General features: G+C 48.0%; 1 protein-coding gene across 7 annotated transcripts in view; it reads right to left on the bottom strand.

Annotated features, from left to right (window-relative positions):
- The window catches only part of NF1 (neurofibromin 1), a 3279657-nt gene that overhangs the window by 844136 nt on the left and 2411492 nt on the right, over positions 1 to 24029 (bottom strand). For all 7 annotated transcript variants that reach the window (XM_069614617.1, XM_069614618.1, XM_069614621.1 and 4 more), the window contains 2 exons: positions 8034 to 8095; positions 7751 to 7865 (listed from right to left, as the gene is read on the bottom strand). In XM_069614617.1, the coding sequence (XP_069470718.1) occupies positions 7751 to 7865; positions 8034 to 8095 (177 nt within the window). The remainder of the gene's footprint in view (positions 1 to 7750; positions 7866 to 8033; positions 8096 to 24029) is intronic.

The following is a 24029-nucleotide window of genomic DNA, read 5'->3' as shown; positions in this document are numbered from 1 at the left end:
GGGAGAGAGGGACAGAGCAGAGAGAGAGGTTAGCAGGGTAGAGGGAGAGAGAAGGAAGAGGAGAAGAGGAATGTCTTAAGGTGTTTCTGGAACTTAAGGAGATCAGTCTCAGGACGAAGGGCGGCAGGGAGGCTACTTCAGAGGGAGGCCCCTGCTGAGGATAAAGATTTCCCTCCAAATCTCTGCTTGGAAAACCGGCTCACTCGCAGAAGGTTTGAGGTAGATGAGGAGGGATTGGTAGGGACAGTATTTAGTTAGACATCGTTGCAGATAGGTAGGTCCCAGGCCCCAGAAAGCCTTGTGGACAATGCAGAGGGTCTTGAACTTGATTTTTGCAGCCACGGGGAGCCAGTGGAGGGATTTCAGCACCGGAGAGATGCAGCTGCTGGTCTTGAGGCCAAGGATGAGTTGTGTGGTTCTGTTCTGGATGAGTTGCAGAGGCAGGGAGGTTGAGAAAGAGGCTGTTGCAGTAGTCCAGCCTAGAGAGAACCAGGGCTCTGGAGACAGTGAGCCGCTGGGGGAAGGTGAGAAAAGGAAGAGTACTTCTGAGGAGGTGCAGCTGGTAGTTGGACTTTTTAAGAGATGTCCGAAATGTGAGTGGAGAAGGAGAGAGTGGAGTCGAAGATGGCCCCAAGGTTTTTTGCCTCACAAGTGGGTGCGGGCGCAGGGCCAATAGAGGCCGGCCAGAGTGAGAGTGGGAAAGCAGGAGTCCCAATGAGAGCAATCAGTCTTACTGCCATTGAGGCAGAGGTCATTTGCAGCACACCATGACTGAATTGCAGATACAGATATGAGCGAGGTAGAGTAGGTGGCTGAGGGTAGCCTGAAGGAGAGTTGCGTCTCATACGCATAACACTGGAAGTTACAGATGAAAGTGGCAATTGCATGTGCCAGGGCAGCCATGTAGACATTGAAGAACCGGGGGATAGTTTAGAACCCTGGGGAACGCCGCAGTTTGAAAGAGTGATATTAGAGAGAAATGACCAAGTTCCACCAGGAGGTTAACCACGCCAGAGCCTGACCTGTGATTCCCAGGGTGTCACATAGACGTGCAATCAGGATGTTGTGGTTTACTGTGTCAAAGGCAGAGGCGAGGTCAAGAAGAATGAGGACAGAGGGAGTGTTAGGGTCAAGATTTGAAAGCAGGTCTTCACGCGTTGTTCAGAAGAGCAGTTTCGTGCCTCTGAAGGCTCTAGACGCAGACTGATGGTCTTGTAGGCAACCAGCAAATTCAGTGTGGAGGGTGAGCTGAGAGATAGCCAGCTTCTCCAGGAGTTTGCCAAGGAAATGGGCGATAGCGAGTAGAGTGGGCTCTCGGACGGCTAGTCAGCAGTCGGTTCGCCAACCGATGACAATGCATGATGCTGCCAGAGAGCCACCTTGAGATGGAAGCCTTGGACAAGGCCTTCCATGGTTCACAGGACCAAAGTTCGTGAACAGTTGTTAAGTCTTCCGAAAACTCTTTGTGCATGTCACAGAACTTTAAGGCGCAAGCAATGTCCAGCGAGTGCAAGGTCCTTTCAGCCGGTGACGAAGGTTTCGGTAAATAAACAGGAAACATCAAAGGCTCGTTGAGGCGCGATTCCGACAGAACAGTCAGCATGAAAGAGGGGTGCGTCCGCAGCGCCACCCTCGATTCATGGAAAGTCCGATATGGTTGCTTGCAGGATAGGGCCTGGATCTCACCAACCCTCTAGGCTGAGGTGATGGCCACAAGGAAAGCCGTTTTCCACAAGAGGAACTTGAGAGGGGCCGGAAGCACAGACTCGAAGGGCCCCACCCCCATGAGCCTCATGAGAACCACGTTGAGTTCCCACGCCGGGGCAGGAGCATTCACTGGTGGGAAAGATCAAAAAAGTCCTTTGAGGAACTACTTGACGAGTCGGTCTGAGACAGTGAAGATCTTCCTAGAGACTTGTGTAGCGAGAGGTAGCCGCCAGGTGCACCTTGATAGAAGCGTGTGCCAGGCGGGCCTTGGCCAAGGAGAGCAAGTATGGAAAAAATGTGCAGGCCGCGAAACTCAGCTCGGTAATCTTCACGACCGGCACCATGTAGCAAAATGCTTCCACTTGTGACCATAGCACTTCAAAGTAGACGACGCCATGACCTTGGCGAGGATCTCTCTGCAGTCCGCAGTCACCTTGTATCCACCAAACTCTAGGGCTGCAGGAGCCAAGCCCTCAGGTTCAGTGATCCGGGCTTGTGATGCCGGATGGCGCCTCCCTCTCTGGTGAGAAGATCCGGAATTACCAGCCGCTTGACCGGGGCGATGCCGACAGACTGAGAAGGGTCCGGATACCAAATCTGCCTAGGTCAAAACGGGTGTTAGGAATGTTTCCCATTTATGTGTAATTTTTCCTCCAGTTGTGTACCCCCCCCCAACTTTTTGCTGCGGTTTAAACACCATAGTCTGACTTTTGCCAGTGAAGCACAGCCTTCAGCTGCACTCCACTGGGCTTTCGCTCACTTTATTATGGGGAAACGGACATGTCCTTAAAGACAGTCAATACCGGGAGACTTTGTTTCCCTCAGTCCTTTCCAATGTTGCAACTTTTCTGCAACATTTTAAAAGTGCACAATGTACCTTACAGTACAGTGTGCTTGGGTCTTGCTTTCGTTTCCAAAGGCCCAAGACTCCCTCAAAGGATTTTTTTAAGGAGAAGTGCAGATGTGCCTTGGACAGGGCTGGTGGCAGCTTGTCTTTTCACTTATTTTTAACCCTTTCTTGCCATGCAAACCATGTTTACCGCAGATGGCACAGGAAGGTGGCCCGGCTCCAAAATGCCCATGTCACGAGGTTCTTTGTCCAGTCCTTTGGCCATCTTGCCCCTTTACCTTCCCCATGTTGAGCCGACCCGGCTCAGTCCATATTTGGGCATGCATTCTCCCGTGAAACACCAAGCTTTCGCGGGCTTCTGCATGCCTTGCGTTTGTGCCTTCACGATGTGGACTGGACTGTCTAGTTCCATTATACATCCTGGGTGCCAGAGAGTCTGGCGAACTGGGAATGACTGGGACCACTGTGATCCGTGATTGGTCCACGACTGGTGTGCCTGTATGTGAGCAGATCTCCCATTGGGTGACCCCACCTCGTCCGGTGGTGACGCCCTCGGTGGCGCATCCAAATGCGGAGACTCACCGTCCACTGCAATGATATCCTCGTCGTCGTCCGTACTCGTGCCCCTATCCGTCCCTGTACCCGTGTCTGCTGGGGGAGAAGGAGCCTGATGCAGATGTGGAGGCCTAAATGGGGGGCCTTGGATGATGCTTCCTCTTTGCTGGCGGCTGTTCAGGGGTCTGGGGGACCATTGGAACTCGGGCCCGGTGGCATCCTCTTCAGAATCTCCGACACCAAGGTGTGAAGGGTCGACAGAATGTCCAGAGACACATCCCTCGGCTTAGCTGGCAGGATTGGAACACTAGGCCCCATGCCACCGTCGTCGTCATCCTCCTCTTCCACGGCCTCGTGGATAGTGTGTAAGGACTGCAAGTCCTCGTCATCTGTGGAGGAGACCTCCATGGCTTGGGCCACGGCCTGGGAGGGCTGTTTCAGGGCCTCCTCTCCCCCTCTTTTTCCCGCCTGAGGGGCAGGGAGCGAGTCTGAGCCAGTCTCCCCTTTTCCGGTGTGCCAGCAGACTTTGCCAAAGTCACTGCGACGGTGTTGCGCCACGGGGGTAGGGATACCTTCTGTGCTGTAGGGGCTACCTTCATGGGATCAGCCCCCTTAGCCCTCGTGAGGGCAACCGCCACCAACTCGATCGACGACGAAGTTTTATCCTGTGCCGAATTGGCCTTCTTGGGCAGTTCAGCCTTCTCCTTTGTCTGTGGCTTCTTGGGCTTCTCCCGCAGTTTAGCCGGGTTGGATGATTTTCTTTGAGGAGGAGCTTGAGCCCCATCTGGTAAGGGAGGCAGAGGGTGATATCAATCGTGCCCTGTCCAACCTGGGACCCTCTTCCGCTGTGAACCCGGTGGACAAAGACTTGCGGTTCTTGGCATTATCTTAAGCCCCCACGGATGAGGTGGCCTCAAAGGACTTAGAAGACCACTCTTCGGACTGGCCGTTCCTGGGTGAGGCATAGCACTGCTGGGAACATGGGGCAGAGGCCTTGGCGTTCAGCCACGCCGACAATCTACGGTGTCTATCCCTCTTCTTCTTGGAGAACCTGAGGCATATCTCACACTCCACTTCCATGTGGTTCCGATGCAAGCAGTAGAGGCATTGCAAGTGCTTGTCTTCAACAAAAATATTGTGTAGCCCGCAGTGCTTGAAGAGGGACCTTGCCCTCCTTCTCCGTCATGGTCGGAGGACGCAAAGTAGGCCCAATGGCCTTCTGGAATCTTCAATGATTTTCGCTCGAGGGGCAAAGAAATTAACCGACAATGGATCCCTGCTGTCGGCAGATGGTGAAAAGAGCACACAGGCTCTTTCGAAACAAAAATAGAACCTTTTTCCGTCGAAAACAGAAGCAGCTTGCAGAGCAAACTCAAGGACTCCCAACACTAAAGTGTGCGGTAAAAATCTGAAGATAGCTGCCAGAGGAGGGGCTTAGGGAGAGGACTGTCATTGGATGGGGGCAGTATGACCCAGGGGACACTGATTGGATTAAAGGAGAAAGACAGTGTGTAAGTGAAAGTGAAACTTTTTTCTTTTACCGAGGATTCCCAGCCTGACGACAGGGAATATTCATGACCATGTGAATCCATGCCAGACCGCTGGAGAATGACACACCCCAGACCCCCTGCCCCCTAATACGGGCACAAAAGGTTTCCAGTGGTGTTCTTTGCGGATGACACGGTCCTGTTAGTCACTGCACCAATGGGTCTAAAATACAATTTAGCTGTCTTTTGTAAGAAGTGTAAACAGCTGTGCCTTGAACGGAATAAAGAGAAAACCAAGACAATGATTTTTAGACATAGGTTGATAAAGAGCACCAAATATCGATGGTGCCATTCTGGAACAGGTGCCCACCTATGACTATCTAGGCACTAGGTTCTGTGAGAATTGCTTATGGACCCATCAAATAACTAAAGCAGCTGTAACTCTAGAAAAACACAGTGGCGGGATAAGAAAACTTAATGCAATACATTGGGGGAGTAGGGGGGAGCTATGACACCTGCACTTCACTTGTATAGATTGAAACCTGTCCCGCAGCGACATATGGTGCCGATATATGGGGGCACACAAGCACGCACGCATTAACTCTTGTAGAAAACCAATTTCTTAAGCAACTATTTTTGAGCCCAATCTGTGCAGCAACCCTGCGAATGGAATATAACCTTTGCTTAATATTGGTTTTATAGCACTAAAAACTTTGCTTTATTGGGTGAGAATATGGTCCTCTCCTCCTTATCTAAATACAGAGGAGTTTAGCCCACTTAATGTCTCTTGAGGGCACGTGAGGCTAGAGCCATAAAAGCTGAATTTGGGTCATCTTTGGGAGCTACCAGAGAGAACGACACGGCCAACAAAAGAATTGATTTTAAAAAATCAGTGCTGAGAAATTGGGACACCAGATTGGCAAGGCTGCCAAGTATTACAAACAGGCTGGCAATAATTAATAACTAAGACAACCTACGGCTTCTAAATATACCTCGATATCAAATGTCCATGCTATGCGCGAGCACTTTTCATTCAATTTTGGAACAACACACTAAAACTGGCAACTGTCACATGAAACTGGCATAACACTACTGGTCCAGAGTGCAGGCTCTGTGGGGCACCAGAAGAGTCAACTACCAATAAAGACATGAAGCAAATGTACCTCCTGACATTATTCAAACTTGAGAACATACGGCAGGCACATCTGGCAGTTGTGTACTGCAAATGCACAACTGAACTAAACAGAGTCTCCTTTGTTGTCATATTCCGGCATCGAGCATGCCTAAAACGGAATAGGCTAGCAAGCACAATATTGTAAATGGTCTGGACCTATAATGCCAACAGTATGAAATATTTGTGCTATGTAAAAGGCATGGGTTTTGCTTAACCTGCTGTCTTCAATTGCATTGGGCACTGTGTTTTATCTCCCCTTGTCCTAAACCTGTTTTTATATTCTGGTCGCCCTAGATGTGGCATGGCAAGTAGGCACAATCGCCAGCAAACTTTTAGGTGATCATTCCTGCTCATGTTTTGAACTTTGTAGCTGCTAATATGGCGCCCAGAATGAAATGGCGCAATGGTGTTTTGCACCAGCACCCGTACCTCACACCTTTATTCTATTATGATTTTTACCTTTAGTACGTATTTTAGAGTTGCTTTTAAATGTTTTATCCTGACGGTTGATGTATAATGAAATATTTATTGTGCACATGTTTAAGGAAAATGTTTCAGATTTGCTCGTATGGCTGAACACCTTATAAAGTATGCATCCATCAAACTGCAACAGCAACAAAGTTCATTTCCAGGTTGTGCTTGAAGTGTTCTATTTGTCCACTATGTATACTATTACTGTTGGGTGTTTGTTTTTTGTGGTATAATTGTTTCTTCTATTTAGTATATACCTGTGTAGGCAATCATTTACATGATAACTTTTGTGCGAGTCATCTGTACCTTATACCAGCATCTTCCCCTCCTAAGATTGGAGGCTTAGTGCTCAGTCACATTTGCCAGTGAGCTTTATCTAACTTGGTAGAAACCATGTATGTGCAATTATGGCTGCTTTCTCTGATGCCCACAACTGTGGTGGCACAGAAAATCCCTACTACCAACAGGTAAAAAAATGCTAAGAAAAATACGGATTCAAGTAAAACCTCTTTGGCGATCCCCTTCATAGCATGTGCAAAAAAAGAAAAAAATACACTTGAGGAATCAGCTGATGTGCTGTTCCGAGGGATCCTCTGACACCATGATTCTGTGATTTCCCCCTAAAGGGAAAGAGACATATTTGTGGGTGTAACAAGCTGTGTTTTTAAAAGTATGGCAGTTTCTGTCCAGAAGTTATGTAATGTTATGTTAACGGTACTTATATAGCGCACCGTCACCAACGGAATTGGTCCCCAGGCGCTCTGGAGAATCTGTAAATGAGAAGGTGGGATGGGTTAGTAAGGTGAAGAGGGAGTAGGATAGTGAGAGGAGTGGTGTACTGTTGGCAGCTTCAACTCGGTAGACACCGGGTGCTGAGCTTTGGTGCGAGTATTGGATCGGTGTCAGTCCGCGTGTGCTGTTGGTGCGACATGTGTTGTTGCAGTGTGGTGAAGTGCGTGCCGCTTGTTGTGCAAGAGATGGTTGTGTGAGATATTTTTAAGTGTGCAGAGTTTGAGTTTATATTGGTTAGTGGGTTATGTGACATTTAACATCAAAGCATTCACAGTTCTGTCTAAGTGTAGCACCCGCAGATCTACTCCATTCAGTCTGAGTGTGGCACTCACCAATCTTCACAATATTATCCAGATACCGCACAGACCAATGTTCACAATTCTATCGAAGTGCTAACATTCTAATTTCCTTGTAAGTGTTGTGCTTGATAATCTTCATAGTTCCATCTAGGTGTGGCACTCTCTAACCTTCACAATATTATCTAAATACGGTGCAGGCTGATGCTCTCAATTGTAAGTGTGGCACCTGCTAACATTCAAGTTCCATCTAAGTGTGGCATATGCTAAGATTCACAATTCTGTCTTGCAGAACTAATTAAAATAACAAGACAGAAGGGTGTAGGATGGCAGCTATTCAATTGACATGATGGGACTGATTTGCACAAAATAGAAGAGGGAGGTTTTAAAGCAGGCAAGGAAAAGTAACATACTGTACCTTGCTAAGGATTCTGATAATCTGCTTTATCTGTCCATGTGACACTCGTTTACTGATGCAACCAAATACAACAAGAGCTCTTGGTTGGAGTGATGGATTGTACTGGAATGCAAACCTAAAGAAAGGAATAGCATGTTACCAAAATAATGGGGAATGTTCATCTTTATCAACAAGACCAGGAATACCATAACGTGGTTATTACAAGTTTATTTTAATAAATTCATAATGCATACACATGAAAACGATCATTCATAATAATGTCATACTTTAATTAAAAACCTACTTTTGTGCTAGCTCTGTCCACTTGTCCAGCCACTTGCACGTTGGTATGTCTCTCATACATGCCTAAAAAAGGAACAAAGATGGGTTTGAGTGACAAATATTTATAAACTTCCCAAGTGATCCTAATCTGAAATACTAGCCGTCATGCCACAGAGGAAGTGACCAGGGCAGGAACAAATGATGAGGGATGCACGCATGAAATATGGTGCACATTACACAAGGATCAGCGCTCAGGTACACCAGGGGGATATTGCCTGTGGCTCCAACAGTGGTGTATGACACAGCAGGACTGCCAGGCCCGACAGGGAACACCAATTCTCACCAAATGTCACAAACAGCAACCACTAAAGCCTGACTTTCTTGTACACTGGAATAGCAGGTCTCGAAGACCGCTCTAAATAGATCAAAAATCATTCCATGATGGCTGACAAGTCTACTTCGCACATATGTCCAATTTTCAGTAGGAACTAGATACTGTTTCTTCAGCCTTTTTATTTTTTCATTATGTTCCAAGAATTGTCTTAGCAAACTCTCTGTGCTCCCTAAAACTGAAAAATTGTTTGGTACAATAATCTGTCTTTCTCCCGATTCCAGTAGGTATAATTGCGGTGCCAAAATATTTGCATGAGAGTGACAACTACACGAAAGATTTCCCTTGCACCGAGTAAAAATAGCAGAGAGAACTGCAGCGAGAGCCCATCCCTTGATTAATGTTATGGAGTGTTAAATTAGTAACAAAAATAACAAGTTAGTCACCGTAGTGACTACTGTACTCCTAGTCCATAGTCCCCTTTCCTCCATACTGTATGGACGTCCCCTTATGGGGACAGGAACGGAGTCTTTTTCCCTGCCAAAAAATAGTAATTCCCCTTTAAGGGAATTAATGTATGTACGCGTATGTGCGAGTGCAGGCGTGACTGCGCACATACCCCTCCTCCCTCCATGGTGCCACACCCCAGTTCCCATTGATGTGCGTCGGGAACAACAGCCCTACCTACACATTTAAGACTTAAGAGGTGTGGAGGGAGGGGCGTATGGAGGAAAGGGGACTATGGACTAGGAGTACAATAGCCACTATGGTGAGTAACTTGTTCTTAACTCCTATGTCCCGTCTCCTTTCCTCCATACTGTATAGGCAATTTAAATGCAGCCCAATAATTCTGGAGGAGCTAACATTACTTTATGCAAAAAGCCTTCTGAGAACAGCTTGTGGCAAGATGAAGCTTTAGGCCAGGCAAGCATCCAAACATTAATGACGGCAGAAAGCAGAAGGAGTAGACCATGGCACTGCCTTGTTGATTACATCCCATGGGAACATGCAGAGGAAAAGCCACAGCTGCAGTCGTGGCTCTTACCAAATGTGCCTGAAAGGCCCTCTGAAGGGGATTTGCCCTGCGCTCTGTAAGCTTCAGATATGCAAGAGACCATCCATCTGGCTACGGTTGTCTTAGAAGCTTGCTTCCCCGCCGACTGCCCGCCAAAGGTAACAAACAGGGCATAAGACTTCCTGTTTGACTTGGATTTGTCCAGGTAAAACTTAAGAGTCCTTTTAATAACTAAGCAAAGTAACACTGTCTGCCTGATATTGATCGTCAGGGAAGAATGTAGGAAGGACTATTTCCGGATTAAAGTGAAACTCAGTAACTACTTTGTCAATCAACATGTTTATTCGGATCCATGGTCCATGAAACACATGCAAAATACAAAAACACACTATTGATAAAATCCCATTCCTTCATAAAATTCTAAATAGAATATCAATCAAAACACATTACATAACAATATACAATAGCATAATGCAAACATTTCATAAAATCCCATACCAAGAGAATAAAACAGCGTACAAAGTGGACAGTTCCGAGGATATACACATTCACAGTAATAACAGAAAGAGAAGACCCCAACTCGTTGGGGGGAATGCTACATCAAGGTGAGTGATAACGTACTATACATCGAGATCCTTTAAGTTAACAGCCCCTTCCAGTAGTGCATGGCTCTTTTTAGAAAAGACAATAATGCCAATGCTGTTAAAACAAAGTCAGCAGTCAAAAGAAACAAAACTGCAGGCCTATAGGAGCGGATGTTAGCTTCTCGTAACTTCTTTGGCCAATAAGGAGGGGTGCGACCACCTTATCCCCATGAAACGTAGTGTATTGTTCAGACACAGCCAGGGCCTGAATCTCGCTGATCCTCCTGACTGATGTTAAGGCCACAAGTAGCACAGTTTCCAAGGTTACAAATTAAATAGCCACTGAAGTCATGGGTTCAAAAGGTTTATGCGCTAGCGCTGCTAAAACCATGTTAAGTTAACAGGAAGGCCTTGTCGTTCTGATCGGAGGATATACTCTTGTTAATCCTTCCAGGCACTTCCCAACTACGGGATTGCTAGTTGAAAAGCTGGCGTGTTCCGAATTTCTATATTCCCTCAATGGCTGCTAAATACGTCCGGCATGCATCTATCTGAACTCCTGACCATGCCAATTATGCTGAAAAAGACAAATCATCATCTAGAGTACATTTTAGTGGGTCAATGCCTTTCTCTTGCGACCAATGACAAAATCTTGTCCATTTGCTCTTGTATTGTATTGTGCTCGTGTCGAGTCCTTTCTGGCTCTCTGAATGATACCCCGATTGTCGTCCGACGGTTCAAAATGTGCTAATGTTAGTTTCTCAGGCACCAGGCTGCTAAGGCCATGAACTGAGGATTGGGGTGTGGCACTGAGCCCCCCCAACCCCTGGTTGTGACGGCATCCGACTTGACACTGGTAGTAGGACAGGTTCCCGACCAGACAGTTGCTTGAGGTCCGAGTAGCATGCCCTGGAGGGCCACCGGAGCGCCACCAGTATCATTGTGCACCTGCTGGACTTGCTGAACTTGTTGACCACTCTCTGCAACAGCAGGGTGTAAGGGTTCAGAAATGAAAGCTGTAGACAACATTTTATTAAATAAAAAGGGGTTGGGATAACACCTCTCTAGCCCTATTCTAAAGAGAAACTTCCCTACCTAGAAACTAAAGCTAAGTGTGTGTCTGTGTCAGGATGTCAGTTATTAAAGAAAACCATTCTTGTGTCCAAAACGTCCTATTCTGAACCTCACACTGAACAGAACAATAAAAGGTGCAAGGAAATGTCTTTGGATGTTGGCAAAAAGTATTCAAAACCCAAAGCATAAAGGATGACTAACGAAAATGTTTTCCAAGGTAGAGAGCCTTGGATATAGTTTGTTGCCCCCCCCCTTCCCCTGGAATCCTAGATCCACTGGCAAAATGTCTCTTTATCAAATAGTTCCTTTGTGTCTTCACTGGACTCAAAAAGTTCTGGTTTAAACAATATCTTCTGTAAAAGTCTTTCTGAAGTATTTCTGATACTTTAAGGAACACCTGGTATACTCCGATGCCAGGAGTCTTCATACAATTTTAGCCGCCTGGTGCACTCACCCGCCAGGACTTTTCTTAAGGTTTCTCAGATCGCCTGGTATACTCCCCTGCCAGGAATCTTTATACAATTTAATCTGCCTGGTATAATCGCCTGCCAAAACATCTTTATGTGTTTCACAATTCTTTACAATCTTCTCCCCACTTTGGCATCTCATGCATCTATACTTGCCTGGGGTTTGCCTTCATACCTTGTCTTATCTGCATGTAAACATTCTTCTTATTGGATGCTGAATTGCCACTTTGCCTTGACTGCATTTATTTATTTTTCCATTTGCATAGTGCACTAAGCCCTTGGGCATCAATGCACTCTTACATGACCAGTTACTTGCAACGAACATAGCATGTGAGGTGTAAAGAAACACCGAACACAAACGTGAGAGGAGCTCAGGCAGAACATAGGTTCAGAGGTTATGCAAATAGGAGTGTTTTTGGAGATTTCTGGAAGATCCAGTCAGAGCATTCCGCTCATAAGGTTGGCAGGAGTACGTTCCACTGTTTAGCTGCGATGGTTTGGAAACTTGAGCCTCCAGCTTTGGCCCGTTTAAATTTGGGCTGGATGAGGCGAGGAGCACAGGCCGATTTGGTGAGTCTGAATGAGGTTGCTTTAATGATTTTCTGAGAGGGGGCAGGGGCTTCCAGGCATTGACATCTGAGTGATTGATAGTGTCTTGAATCGAATCCTCTCTCAGATGTGGAGCCAATGTGCCTTTCTTCTCAATGCCGTGATGTGCTCAGGTTTCAGAATGTTCAGTGTTGCTCTAAGGGCATTGTTATGATGACCTGCAACTTCCAATTGTATGGTCCTAAGTACCTGCAAAGAGTGCATTGCAGTAGTCAAGTCTTGAGCCTATATTGGCTTGGGCAATTGTGAGGCAGTTTTCAGTGGATAGAAAGGGTCTGGCTGCATTAATGAGCTTAGTTGTGTAGGCGGCAGAAGAGGCAATGAAGTTCACATGACGCGTGAGGGAGAGTGGAGCATCCAGGTAGACTCCAAGTGTCTTTACAGACTGAGAGAATGTGATTGGGATGCCCTTGATGACAAAAGCAGTGTACTGGGGGTCAAGCTTCTTGAACATTGAAGATGGGACCATCAGGAGGATCTCATTTTTGCATTCAAACAACTTTCAAGCATTTTCTGCGTTAGCAATATTGTGGCAAACATTTGATGGTGCGCTTGTCGGAACGCTGCAGGGTCCCCAGCAGCTTTGGGCAGACTCATCGGTTCCTTCCAGCGTCTTCGATGCTGCTCGTGCGGTGTGAATCATTCACCTGCTTTCCAGTTCGGAGTTTACAGACATTCTCCCTGCGTCCTCTGCGGTCACATGCCAGTTCTCCTGCTTGGCCCAGGGTGGAGAATGCTGTTGGGTCGAGCGGCCCAACCTCCAGGAGGTCGCGTGTGGCTCCCAGCATCTCCACAACCCTTCTGGCTTGCACGCGATACTCCTCCTTTTCTCTCTATGCCAGCACCGGCAGTGTAGTTTGCGTTCCTGAGCCGCAGCATGGGCTGCAAGGTCTCCTCCTGCACTGCTCGACTTGACTGAGGTTGCCGGCTTTAAATGTCCAGCTCATTGCAGGTTTAAAAAACGAGTCTGCATGTTAAACTTCAAGCATCTGTCACTTTCCACAAACTCCCTCCTCCTCCTCCTCCTCCTCATCATCATCATCTCAGTACCTGGGTAGTTATGTGAGTTGGAGTCCATAGTTTTTTATTGAGACTTAACTCTTGGATTGTTTTTCTTAAGATTTCACATAAAGGTACATAAACAACAGATGATGCTATGTGTGAGCTGTGGGTATTTGGATCAAAGGCAGAGGCCTGACTGGAATGACAAAAGGCCATTAAGAACTCTGGTATCCGAGGTTCTTCATCATAGGAAGTGAGGGGTCAATGGAGTCTAAACGTCTACTGGATAGTTGTATCCTACCATGTCATCCTCCCTCATGAAACCTCCGCCAGGGTCAGGATCAGGTAGCGGCTGCCGTCCCCCGGCCACATGGGAGGAGGTCACCACCGGGGAATCCAGGATGACTGCATTGGATTCATCACAGGGGCGGCAGGAATGCATAGCATGTCCTTCACGACCATTCTATGTGGAAGGTATCCCCTTTTGACCCCATGCTATGGCTCTCCCAAAAGGTCAATATGGTGCGTTTGGCATTGCTGATCGTATCAAACAGGTCCATCTCCGGCTGCTGCACCAGAGAAAGATCTCTTGAATGATGGAATCCTGTATCTCCCATTCGGAAGAACTGGTGTTGAGTCTGCTGAGCGTGTCCGCTCGGTATTGTCCTGTCTTGGGACAGGGGCTGCTGTTAGCCACATCCCCTGAGCAATGGCCCATTCCCACAGATGAATGACCAGCATACACAGAGGAGGAGACCTGGTGCCCCCCTGTTTGCTCAAATAGAACATTGCGGTAGTACTCTCTGTTAAAATGAGCACCACTCTGCCCTGCTCTACAGGAGCAAATGATTTCAGAGCTAGGAATATGGACTTCAACTCCAAACAGTGTATATGCTTGTCCAAGTCCCCACTTCGTGTGTGGATAAGAGACCCCAGTGGCGTACCCCAGTCTTCTAAGGACGAGTCTGTTACAATCAGTGAATGGGGAGGAGGATGAAACAAGACTCCCGACTGAGAGTAGACTCCTCCCTCCACCATGCCAAGTTCTACATGGGCGTCGGTGGGACTAAAATCTTGTTTTATTTTTGGGATCCAGTCTCTTGGTGTCATGAGGCTGCCAAATGGAGCTGGATTCTTCTCATCTTGAGCCTTGCCAGTGGCATCGACAATATGCAGGTTGCTTGCAGCCCCCAGCAGTTGCTGGAACTACTACACCGTAAAGTCCCTCGCTAGGAAATGTGATATTGAAGTCAAGATATCCCTCCTCCTGTCTTCTGTGGGAAATATTCTCGCCTGCACTGTGTTCCACAGGAATCCAATGAAGGAAATCCTTCTACATGGGGGTGAACGCTGACTTCTTGACGTTCACACTGAATCCCAAATCGAATAGCAGGTTGATTACTGCACACAATATGTGGGTTTCCTGTTGGGGCGACCGGGCTCTGATATGTCAGTCGTCCAGGTAGGAGTAGACATTCTGAACCCTAAGACTGAACAGGCGGCTGGCTATGGAGTTCATGATATTTGTGCAAACCCTGGGGGCCGCATTGAGCCTGAAGGGCAGGACTTTGTACTGGAATTGTCTTCCCATATAGAAGAACTTCAGGTATTGGCAATGGGCGTGCCAAATTGGTATATGCAGGTAAGCGTCCTTCAGGCCCAGGGTGCACAGCCAGTCTCCTGGCAAAGAGTCTCTGCGATCTGTTCTGGAGTCACCATCTCAAATAATTTTAGGGGTAAATAAAGGTTAAGGTATGATATGTCTAGCACAACTCACAGGCCCACCCAAAGGAGTCCGCAGCCTTTCCTCCTTTCTCCCTGAATTATTGGGATTTTTGTATGGTTTAATTCTAGATAAATGGTTATGGATAGGTAGGAGGTTCTGCCTGCATCTGGGGTCTGCCAGCATCTGTCAGCTACCTCTGGCCTAGCCCTGGGGTCAGGAGTCTTGCAGGGTGAATGTTGAAAGTCTGGATCACTGGATATTGGATTTTTGCATGTCTCAGTCTTGAATGTCCTGACTCTATCGTGAACATCCTGGAGTAGAATCCCTTGCCCCTGTCCTCCAAAGGGACCTTGTCTACTGCACAGGACTATCAAGGACTCCACTTCCCTGAGAAGTGCTGGAGATCCTATGTGTATCAGGGGAGCGGAGGAAGTGTGAGGCTGTGAAACAGGGAGCCGAAACCCCTCTGAAACCACAGAAAGCCACCAGAAATGGTGACCGCAGACGATCATCTGTAATGAGACTCTGCCTCCAATGGCAGACTCGTGGAACTGGATGGAAATCTAATGTTTATTTGGGTTTCTGAGGCAGCGGAGGAGGGTGGAGGGTGAATAAAAACCCTTCGGTGTGCCTCTTTGCTGCTTACGCCTAAGTGTACAAGGCAACCTATCAGGTTGCCTAGTCCTTCTTTCTTGAAAACCTCTGAAACCTCCAAACGACCTAGACATGCCTTGTGATCGTGGCTGAGCCTGAGAAAATCCTTTGACTGCTGATTTAGTAAAAATGGCTAAAGACTTAGCAGTCTGGGTACTGGTCTTTCTCTTAGTGAGCTCTTAATCTGTCGAAGAATGGAAAAGCTCATTACCTTCGAAAGGGAGGTCTAGAATTCTTTCTCGGACTTCATTGGTAAACCGAGTGGCGTGCATCCATGTTGATCTGCATAGATCTACACCCAGACCCATACCTCTATTGGCAGTGTTAACGTGAGCCAACGGAGACACTAAAAGGTCTTGAGCAACCAGTTTGAATTCTGTTAAACCTGACCTAAAGGCTGCTTGCCTATCCAAGGGAAGGTCCTGAACAAATTCCACAATCTCGCTCTACAGCTTCCGATTTGCTGCTGCATTAGGAATGGCCTGCCAAAGTTGCACGACAGATTTAGCATTGACCTTTCTGCCGACCGCTTTGAGCAGCTTGTCCTCTTTACTTAAAATGGTACGATTAGCTGACCCCGACCCTGCCGGCTTAGAATAAAGCGAAGCAGCGGCCACTACAAATCAATTGGGCTGTGGATGAGACGCTATCAAAGGCCCCTGTGCCTCCAATTGCCTGTAGCGAGCATCTAATCTTTTATTCACAGCCTGACAGGAATGAGGTTACGCCCACAACTTCTTGACTACCTCTACAACATCATTGGAGACCAAATGTTTCTAGGCCTAGATACTAGCGGTTGCTGGCCCACCCACACCTCCTCTGTGTCCGAAGCCCAGGTAACTGCTGAAGCCATTGAGCAAGTGTGGGGCCCTAGAGCGGAGCCAGAGTAGCAAAATACAACAGTAAACATAGTCCAGCCAACTTCCCGGAGTCACGCCCCAGTCGGGGGAGTTCATGAAAGAGACATGTCAGAGTATTCAGGATTTCAGATAATATAGGATCATCCGGGGTGATTGTGGGGAAGTCTGGGTATCTGTTTTTTGGAGTGTGGCGGAGACCCGCATAATGAAGCCAATGGGAGGGAGTCCTCTGCAGGGGCTGTGGTAGATCTGGCCATTCAATAAAATTACCCTGGTTGAAGATGTCACGGGTGGTCGCAAGATCCGCATCAGCCCAACGGCGTATCGTCGTGGGGTCCATACGAGGGGATTCCGGGAGGAGGTTCCAGAGAGGGAGGTCGCTGTGGAATGGATGTAGGGTGTCAACCCGTTTCCACAGCTTAGCCAAGGCTAGTGTCGTGGTGCTTACCGGGTCGATGGGTCAGAGTTCTGTACGTTGGCAGGGGAGAACGGATATCGTGGCCGACAACCGCTAGACGTTCGAGCTTAGTATGCTGGGGGGGGATCTGTAGCTTCAAACCAGTGTGTGGCATACTTAGCTTGGGAAACTATCCAATAACCCTCGAAATTAGGGTCGTTGATGCCAGCCCTGGACATTGGGGTAGCCAGCGTGTCCAATTTAAGGCGGACTGCACCGGAATGCCAGAGGAAGGAATTGACGATGCAGTTCAGTTTCTGGAAGAATTTGCGGCCTGGCCATAGGGGAATATTCAGGAACTTGTATAGGAGTTGGGACAACGCAATCATCTTAAGGATGTCAATCCTGCCAGCCAAGGAGATTGGTAATTTAGACCAGCCTGTACATTTTCGGTTCAGGGTGGTTAGGTATTTCCAAAAGTTGCCATTGTATAGGGGAGTCGGATGTCTCGCAACCACCATACCAAGATATGTAATCTCGGATTGCGACCACGTCAATCCAAGAGGGTCTATGGGGGGGGGCTGATTTAATGGAAAGAGTATAGACTTCGCACAATTAACCATGAGGCCTGAAATTTTGCCAAACAAAACGTCGTCCAGTATAGGGGCTAGGTTTTGTGCCGGGGAAAGGATAAACAAAAGGGCATCGTCAGCATATAGAGAGATGATCTCAGGGGAACCGGATAGTCTCAGGCCTCTATGTGCGTGCATCTGGTGTATCCTGTCTGCGAGGGGCTCAATGGCGATAGCAAATATTAAAGGCGAGAAGGGACACCTGTCTCGTACCTCTGGATATTTGGATAAGGGCGAGCATCGGTCCTCGGTGCGGACCCTGGCAACTGGGGAGGAGTAGAGAAGCTTAATCCATGACCGAAAATGTGGTCCGAAGTTGCTTTTCTCAACAATCTGCCAGAGGTAGCTCCAGGAGACAGAGTCAAAAGCCTTGTGCATGTCGAGGGCGGCCGTCACTGCCTGTATGCTCGGGTCAGTCCAGGCGAGTATGTTAAACACACAACGTAGATTAAATGAGGTGGAGCACCCCGGAATGAAGCCAGACTGGTCTGGGTGTAAAATGAATGGCATGAATGGGGCCAGTCTCAAAGCCAACACCTTAGCATAGATCTTATCATCACAGTTGATAAGGGACAGAGGACGGTACGACCCGCATTGTGTGGGAGGTTTACCTCGTTTAAGTAATAAAGAGATAATGGCCTCTCGAAGAGAGGGGGAGAACACCCAATTCACAAGATTCTACCCATAGGGAAGTCAGGTAGGGGACCAAGCGAGCTTTGTAGTGTTTGTAGAATTCTATAGGAAGGTCATCGGATCCGGGTTCTTTGCCAGAAGCCAGAGAATCAATTGCCTTAGATATTTCCTCTGGTGAAATCGGTCTGTCAAGGGTGTCCCCGGTCTCGGCAGAGAGGACAGAGAGTGGGAGGCTATCCAAGCATGCCATGGTTCTTCAGTTCTAGTGCTTCACCTCAAATTGCTGCAGATACCCTCCTGAATCCTGATAGAGGAAGCTGGTCTTGGGGTGACACAGGCACACCTAGGAAAAGACCAGTGTAGGAGAGTTTTTCTGAACCACTTGAGCACCAGGCAGGTACAAATACAGACTAACCAAACTCACTTAGCTGTGTGACTGAGCAGGAAGGCTTAAGATTCAGAAGAGAGGAATGAAGTGAAGTACAGTTGACAAATACAGAGATAGTTAAGGAATGGATTGTCCACACAGGTAAGTATAAAAAAATGTATGTTTTAATTAAATATACATTTGCATTAGGGGAAGTAAACTAAAGGAAATGACACTTCATATACATTTACACAATCCCAATTGGATGGCCAAAAATAGAGATACGCAACACTTTTTGACCATCGCTAGAGAAGGAAAATATTACACAAATGTACTATATACCTTATAATTATAGGGTAAAACCAAAACTACACTTAAGAGCCATTCCTGAACCTAAGAACAAAGGCCAACATTGTCTTACGCAAGTACATCTGTTTAAAGTTCTATATGAGAGATTTTAAAACACTTATCTCCCATAGCATTACACAGGGTTTAGTTTGAGTTTGACAGACAAGGTTTTTGATAGTAAAAATCTGTATGATGGAGAAATCAAGGTTCCTGCAAAGGAAAGTACAGCTACCACTTCCAGTCATCCTGTGAGACCTGAGACAGGATTTCTACACTCGGACACCACCGCCTATGGCAAGACTAAGGTTGCTCCTTAAGTCAGTGAACTTCAAGCTTCCTAAAGAAAGATGTCGGGGGGGGGGGGGGGGGGTATTAGGCTCACTAAAAAGGGATTGCGGTCACTGCTTTTAATGGAAAATATAAGCAGGGGACCCAGAAAGGAACAAGTTACTTACCTGTAACTGTCGTTCTCCAGCATGGGTCTGGCATGGATTCACATGCTCATGAATATTCCCCGTCAGGCTGGGAATCCTCAGTAAAAAAAAATCAAAAAAAAAATCAGTTTCAGTTTCATTTCTGAACTGTCTTTCTCCTAACAACCAATCACTGAACTCTGGATCATACTGCCATCAGCCAATGACTGCCCTCTACCTAAGCCCCTTCTCTGGCAGCCATCTTCAGATTTTTACAACACGTTCAAGTGTTTGGAGTCCTCTTGTTTAGCTCTTGAGTTTTTACTCTGTTTTTTTGCTTTTTGGAAGAATGTACTCTATTTTTCGTTAATCGAGCCTTGTGCTCCATCAGTCATCTTTCCGATTAACGGGGGACCCGTTTTTCGGATTCTTCAGCGCCCCTCAAGGGCGAATTTCATTGAGTTTCTTCATGGAGGCTTCCAGAAGATTCTTCAGGCCTACGTTGCGTGGACCATGTCGGAGGAGAAGGAGGATTCAGCCTCCCTGTTCAGACTTTACTCAGACTGAGGCCTTCGGAATGTCTTCTCGGACGACAAGCATTCCCAGTGCCTTTACTGCCTGTACTCGACGCACGTGGAGAAAGATGGTGTGTTTTGCCAGTAGATGCCGCCTTGCACGCTGAAGGATCGGCATAGGCGGCTGAAGTAGTGGCTGCAGGCCAAGGCCCGTGCTCTGGGTGGGTCCCAGCAGCATGCCTCTCCCAGTTACAAGAAAGCTGAGTGGGCTTCTAAGACCTTTGAGGGCGCCCCTCCCGCAGGGTTCCAACAGAAGGCCAAGCACTGAGAGTCCACTGCCACCGGGAGCACTGTTGCAACGGGCTCCTCGGCGGCCAGGGTGCGTCCGACGTCTCCAGCGACTTCGGTCACCAGTCAACGCTCAGGATCTTCGTCCAAGAGGAAGTCGGACCATCCGGGCAAACCTAAGGAGAAGCCCAAGACCAACCTACCGGAGAAGGCCAAGGTGGATCAGGGCTCTGACCCTCCCCCTAAGAAGGGCTATGGGATGACCAAGGCCAAGCAGGACAAGGGACCGGTCCTGACCGTGACGGCCCAGGTACATCCGACGAAGGCCCCGCCTTCCATCAAGGGGGTGGTGGCGTCCCTCACGAAGGCCGCTGTGGCAGATCCGCAGGGCGCATCCCCAAAGGCAAGAGTGCCCCTCTCGGCCAGGAGGGAGTCCTCTTTCCAGCCCATAGAGAAGACCCCGGAGAAGAAGATGCCGGTCATCTCCCCGAAACCGTCCCATCTGGTCGCGGAGAAGGGGGTGGTGGGGTTGGTGCGGAAGTCCTCCAGGGCACGGATATCTCCTCAGAGGAGGAGCTCACCTACCTCCGAACCATCCAGGAGGAGGAGAACGTCGGGAGCAGGCCCTAGGACGAGGGCACCGACGAAGGCAACGACAACGAGGATAAAGTCGATAAATGCGACGGGGGCCTGGGTGCCCAGCCTATGCCCCAGGTTTTGATTTTACCTCCACCTCAGTTGCCAGCTCCGCGTCAGCTGCTGCCTAGAGACCTCTCATTGGACATTCTCTTGGCACTGCACACTCTGGTCTCCGAGATACAGACGAGGATGCCTATTGCGCGGGCGGCCCCTCCCGCGGCGCCAGCCAACCCCCTGGTGACAGGGGAGCCACTGGCCAAGAAGAAGGTATACCCTCCACCTCCTTGCCACCCTTCACTCCCCCCAACACCCCCCCCTGCCGAGGGATGAGACATACCAGGTCAGAAATTAAACTGATTTTTTCTTTACCGAGCATTCCCAGCCTGACAACGGGGAATATTCATGAGCATGTGAATCCATGCCATACAATGCTAGAGAACAATAGTTTATACTCAAAGGGGCTCAGTATACAAAAGAAATTGGATAACACTGCCTTAAGTGGACTTTATGCCCAACGGTGAGGAGCAGGGGGGAACACAGATAGGTTGGCAACTCAACCTCTCTGGCCCTGATGAAAATAAAAAAAACAAGGACCCAGGTAAGTTGGAATTATTGGGGACATCTCCTCCCACCATTGGTTATGTTAGTGGAAGTCCACATGTAGCAAGTGTGAGACTTCGTCAGGAGACGGTTGATAGGTGGTCCGGTGTTTCCGGTCTCCATTAGGGACCCAATGAACTGGATCACCACCTTGCCTGTAGCCCTTGATGAAGTGAATAATACTCTGCTTTGGATTCACCTGACATTGGAGAACCCTACATACGCAGCATACTAGAGATACAGTTGCATCAAGCCTGTACAGGACCAGGAGGTATAATGCAGCAGGGCAGATGTACTATGACAGCGCCTTCTTCTTGGTGAAGAGCAGGAGCAGTAGAGTGATGAGGTGCCAGGACCACATAGAGGACGTTTGCAAGATTTCTAGCACATGACTAGACTCGATCCATGCACTGGAGGAGTCCCAACTCAGGAGAATGCAAACCAGCTACTGGCTCGGCGACTCTTCTGAGCTCTGAAGGACAAGGACAGCAAAGGAGGTCTCTTGACTAGCTTGGCACACTAGTCTATGAAAGGGTGATACTTTTTCCAGGTGTCCCCCATTGATAAAAGAGTAGCGCTGCCGGTTGCGGTCACTGGCTTGGCCAATGGTTATATCAGTCACTGGTGTTGCTTGGTCTTCCCTCCAACAGTCAACAAAGAATGGCTCCAATGAAAGTGGTGAAGACCGCAGTTCACCAACAGAAGTACCTGCAACATTCAATGAGCAGCTTTCCAATCGTGGACAGTCAGATCTCCCACTAACAATGTCATCACTCTACCTAGTGTGTATACACAGTTCCAGCCACTTCTCTCTCTCACAAATGGCTCCTTGAAGGCAGCCTGTGAACGTGCATGCTTATATACAGTAACCTCCTCAGACTATACCAGAGAGGAAGTGTTACACCTCAGGGCTCTGTGCTACCTCGCAGGGCAAGGAGAGACCCTGGTCCTGCTACCCGGCACCCGTTCAGTAGGCCTGCTACCCTCTTTTGCCAGAAGATCCGTCGCTTCGCTGCTCCGTTTCACAGACAAGACAATGGAGGCTTCCATGGAAACGGGCTGTTGAAAGCGGAACGCTGCTTCCAATTGTAGTTACTTCCGTTCGTTCCGTCCTTGGAAGTTTCGTCTTCACTTTAAGTCTGCCTTCCCGTTTACCGAACTGGTTTGATCATCCGGAATGCTTTTGGACTATGTCTTGCCTGAATCAGAACCTGTTCTGCTCCCTCCGTGTACAAAACCCCTGCTCACCCAAACGGATTGCTTTTGGACTGCATCCTGTATTACTGCTGCTGCCCGACTCCCTTTGTACCGACCAACTGCCTGCTTTCACGGACTGGTATCCGGAACACACCTTGCTTGAAGCATCTCACCGCAAGTATTAACCAACATTTTGTTGTCATCTTCCCATATCTTGACTCCACCCAGTTACTCTGTTGCCTGCCTTGCTCTACGCCATTGTGACTTTTTCCAAATTTCATCAACTACTTGAGGACCCTAAGTGCACACTGGCGTAACAGGGGCCTCCACGGTGCGGGGGGCCCTGCTAGCACATGTCCTGGGAGAGGGCCCAACTTGAAAAAAAAAAACAAATGAAAACAAATATTTTTTCAATTTTGTTTTTCCACATTTTTCTTTTTGAATTCACTCTGCATTCATAAAGAAAGTGATTCTGTAACAGATAATTTCTTTATGAAGTCAGAGTGACTACAAAAAAAAACTTTCTTTTTGAAGTCCAAGGGCTGCCCCCATCCCATGACATGGAAGACTCCAGGCTGGAGGCCTGCATGTCATGGGGTCGCGGGAGCCCTATGACTTCAAAAAGAAATAGTTTATTTTTGAAGTCACTCTGCCTTCATAAAGAAATTATTTCCGTTATGGTTCGGTCTTTAACGGAAATCATTTCTTTATGAAGTCAGAGTGACTTCAAAAAGAAACAATGGGCCTCATTCTATGTTTGCCGGTCTGAAAACAGCGGTGCCGGTACCGGCACCGCTGTTTCCAGACCGGCAAACTACAACTATGCGGGCGGGTGCCGTCCCGCCCAGAAAGTCAGACCTGCCAGGCGGAACGGCACCCGCCCGCAGAGTTTTCACGAGGTACTGGCACTGTTAACAAAGGTGCCGGTGCTTCCGTGGTCCCCATTCCCATAGAGTCCTACGGGACTTTATGGGAATGGGGACTTACAATTTACCGGCGCCTGACTTTCCAGTCCGCCAGGGTTGTAATCCCTGGGTGTTACTGGGACGTCATGCGCCGGTTAATTACTATGGGTATGGTGGCAACCTGCCGGTAGCACTGGCACGGTTATCGCCAGACCTGTAATGAGGCCCATTTTCATTTTGAAGTAATAGGGCTCCCCTAAACTCCATGACATGTGCGTGTATGAGTGTATTTGGAAAGGGTGCACACTTAAATGTGTAGGCGGCTGCCTGTGCGAGTGTATGGTGAAAGGGTGCACACTTAAATGTGTAGGTGGCTGCCTGTGAGAATGTATGGTGAAAGGGTGCACGCTTAAATGTATGGATGGATGGCTGGGTGTGTGTATATGGTGAATGGTGTGTGTACATGTGTTCAGGGATGCAACAAAACCTACATTTGGGGGGCTAATCCTTTAAATGTTGGGAGAGGAGCTAACTTCATGGGCGGTGGGGGAGGGGCAAACATATGTGTGGGAGCATCTAACTTCTTTACACATTTTAATGAGACCATTCTAGAGCAGCTTTAATGTTACAAGCAGTTAACTCTCCATTAAGTCTGAAGGCACCCACTTATGGACTGCTGTGAGATTGACCTGTCTCCTGTTCCCTCTCTACCCTTACAATCACTCCCCTGGTATGCAAGTACTAAACCCACATCATGATTTA

Source organism: Ambystoma mexicanum, chromosome 9, assembly GCF_040938575.1.
Source record: "Ambystoma mexicanum isolate Mex_15411 chromosome 9, UKY_AmexF1_1, whole genome shotgun sequence".
Taxonomy (NCBI): Eukaryota; Metazoa; Chordata; class Amphibia; order Caudata; family Ambystomatidae; genus Ambystoma; species Ambystoma mexicanum.
This window is presented reverse-complemented; position numbering and strand designations above follow the sequence as displayed.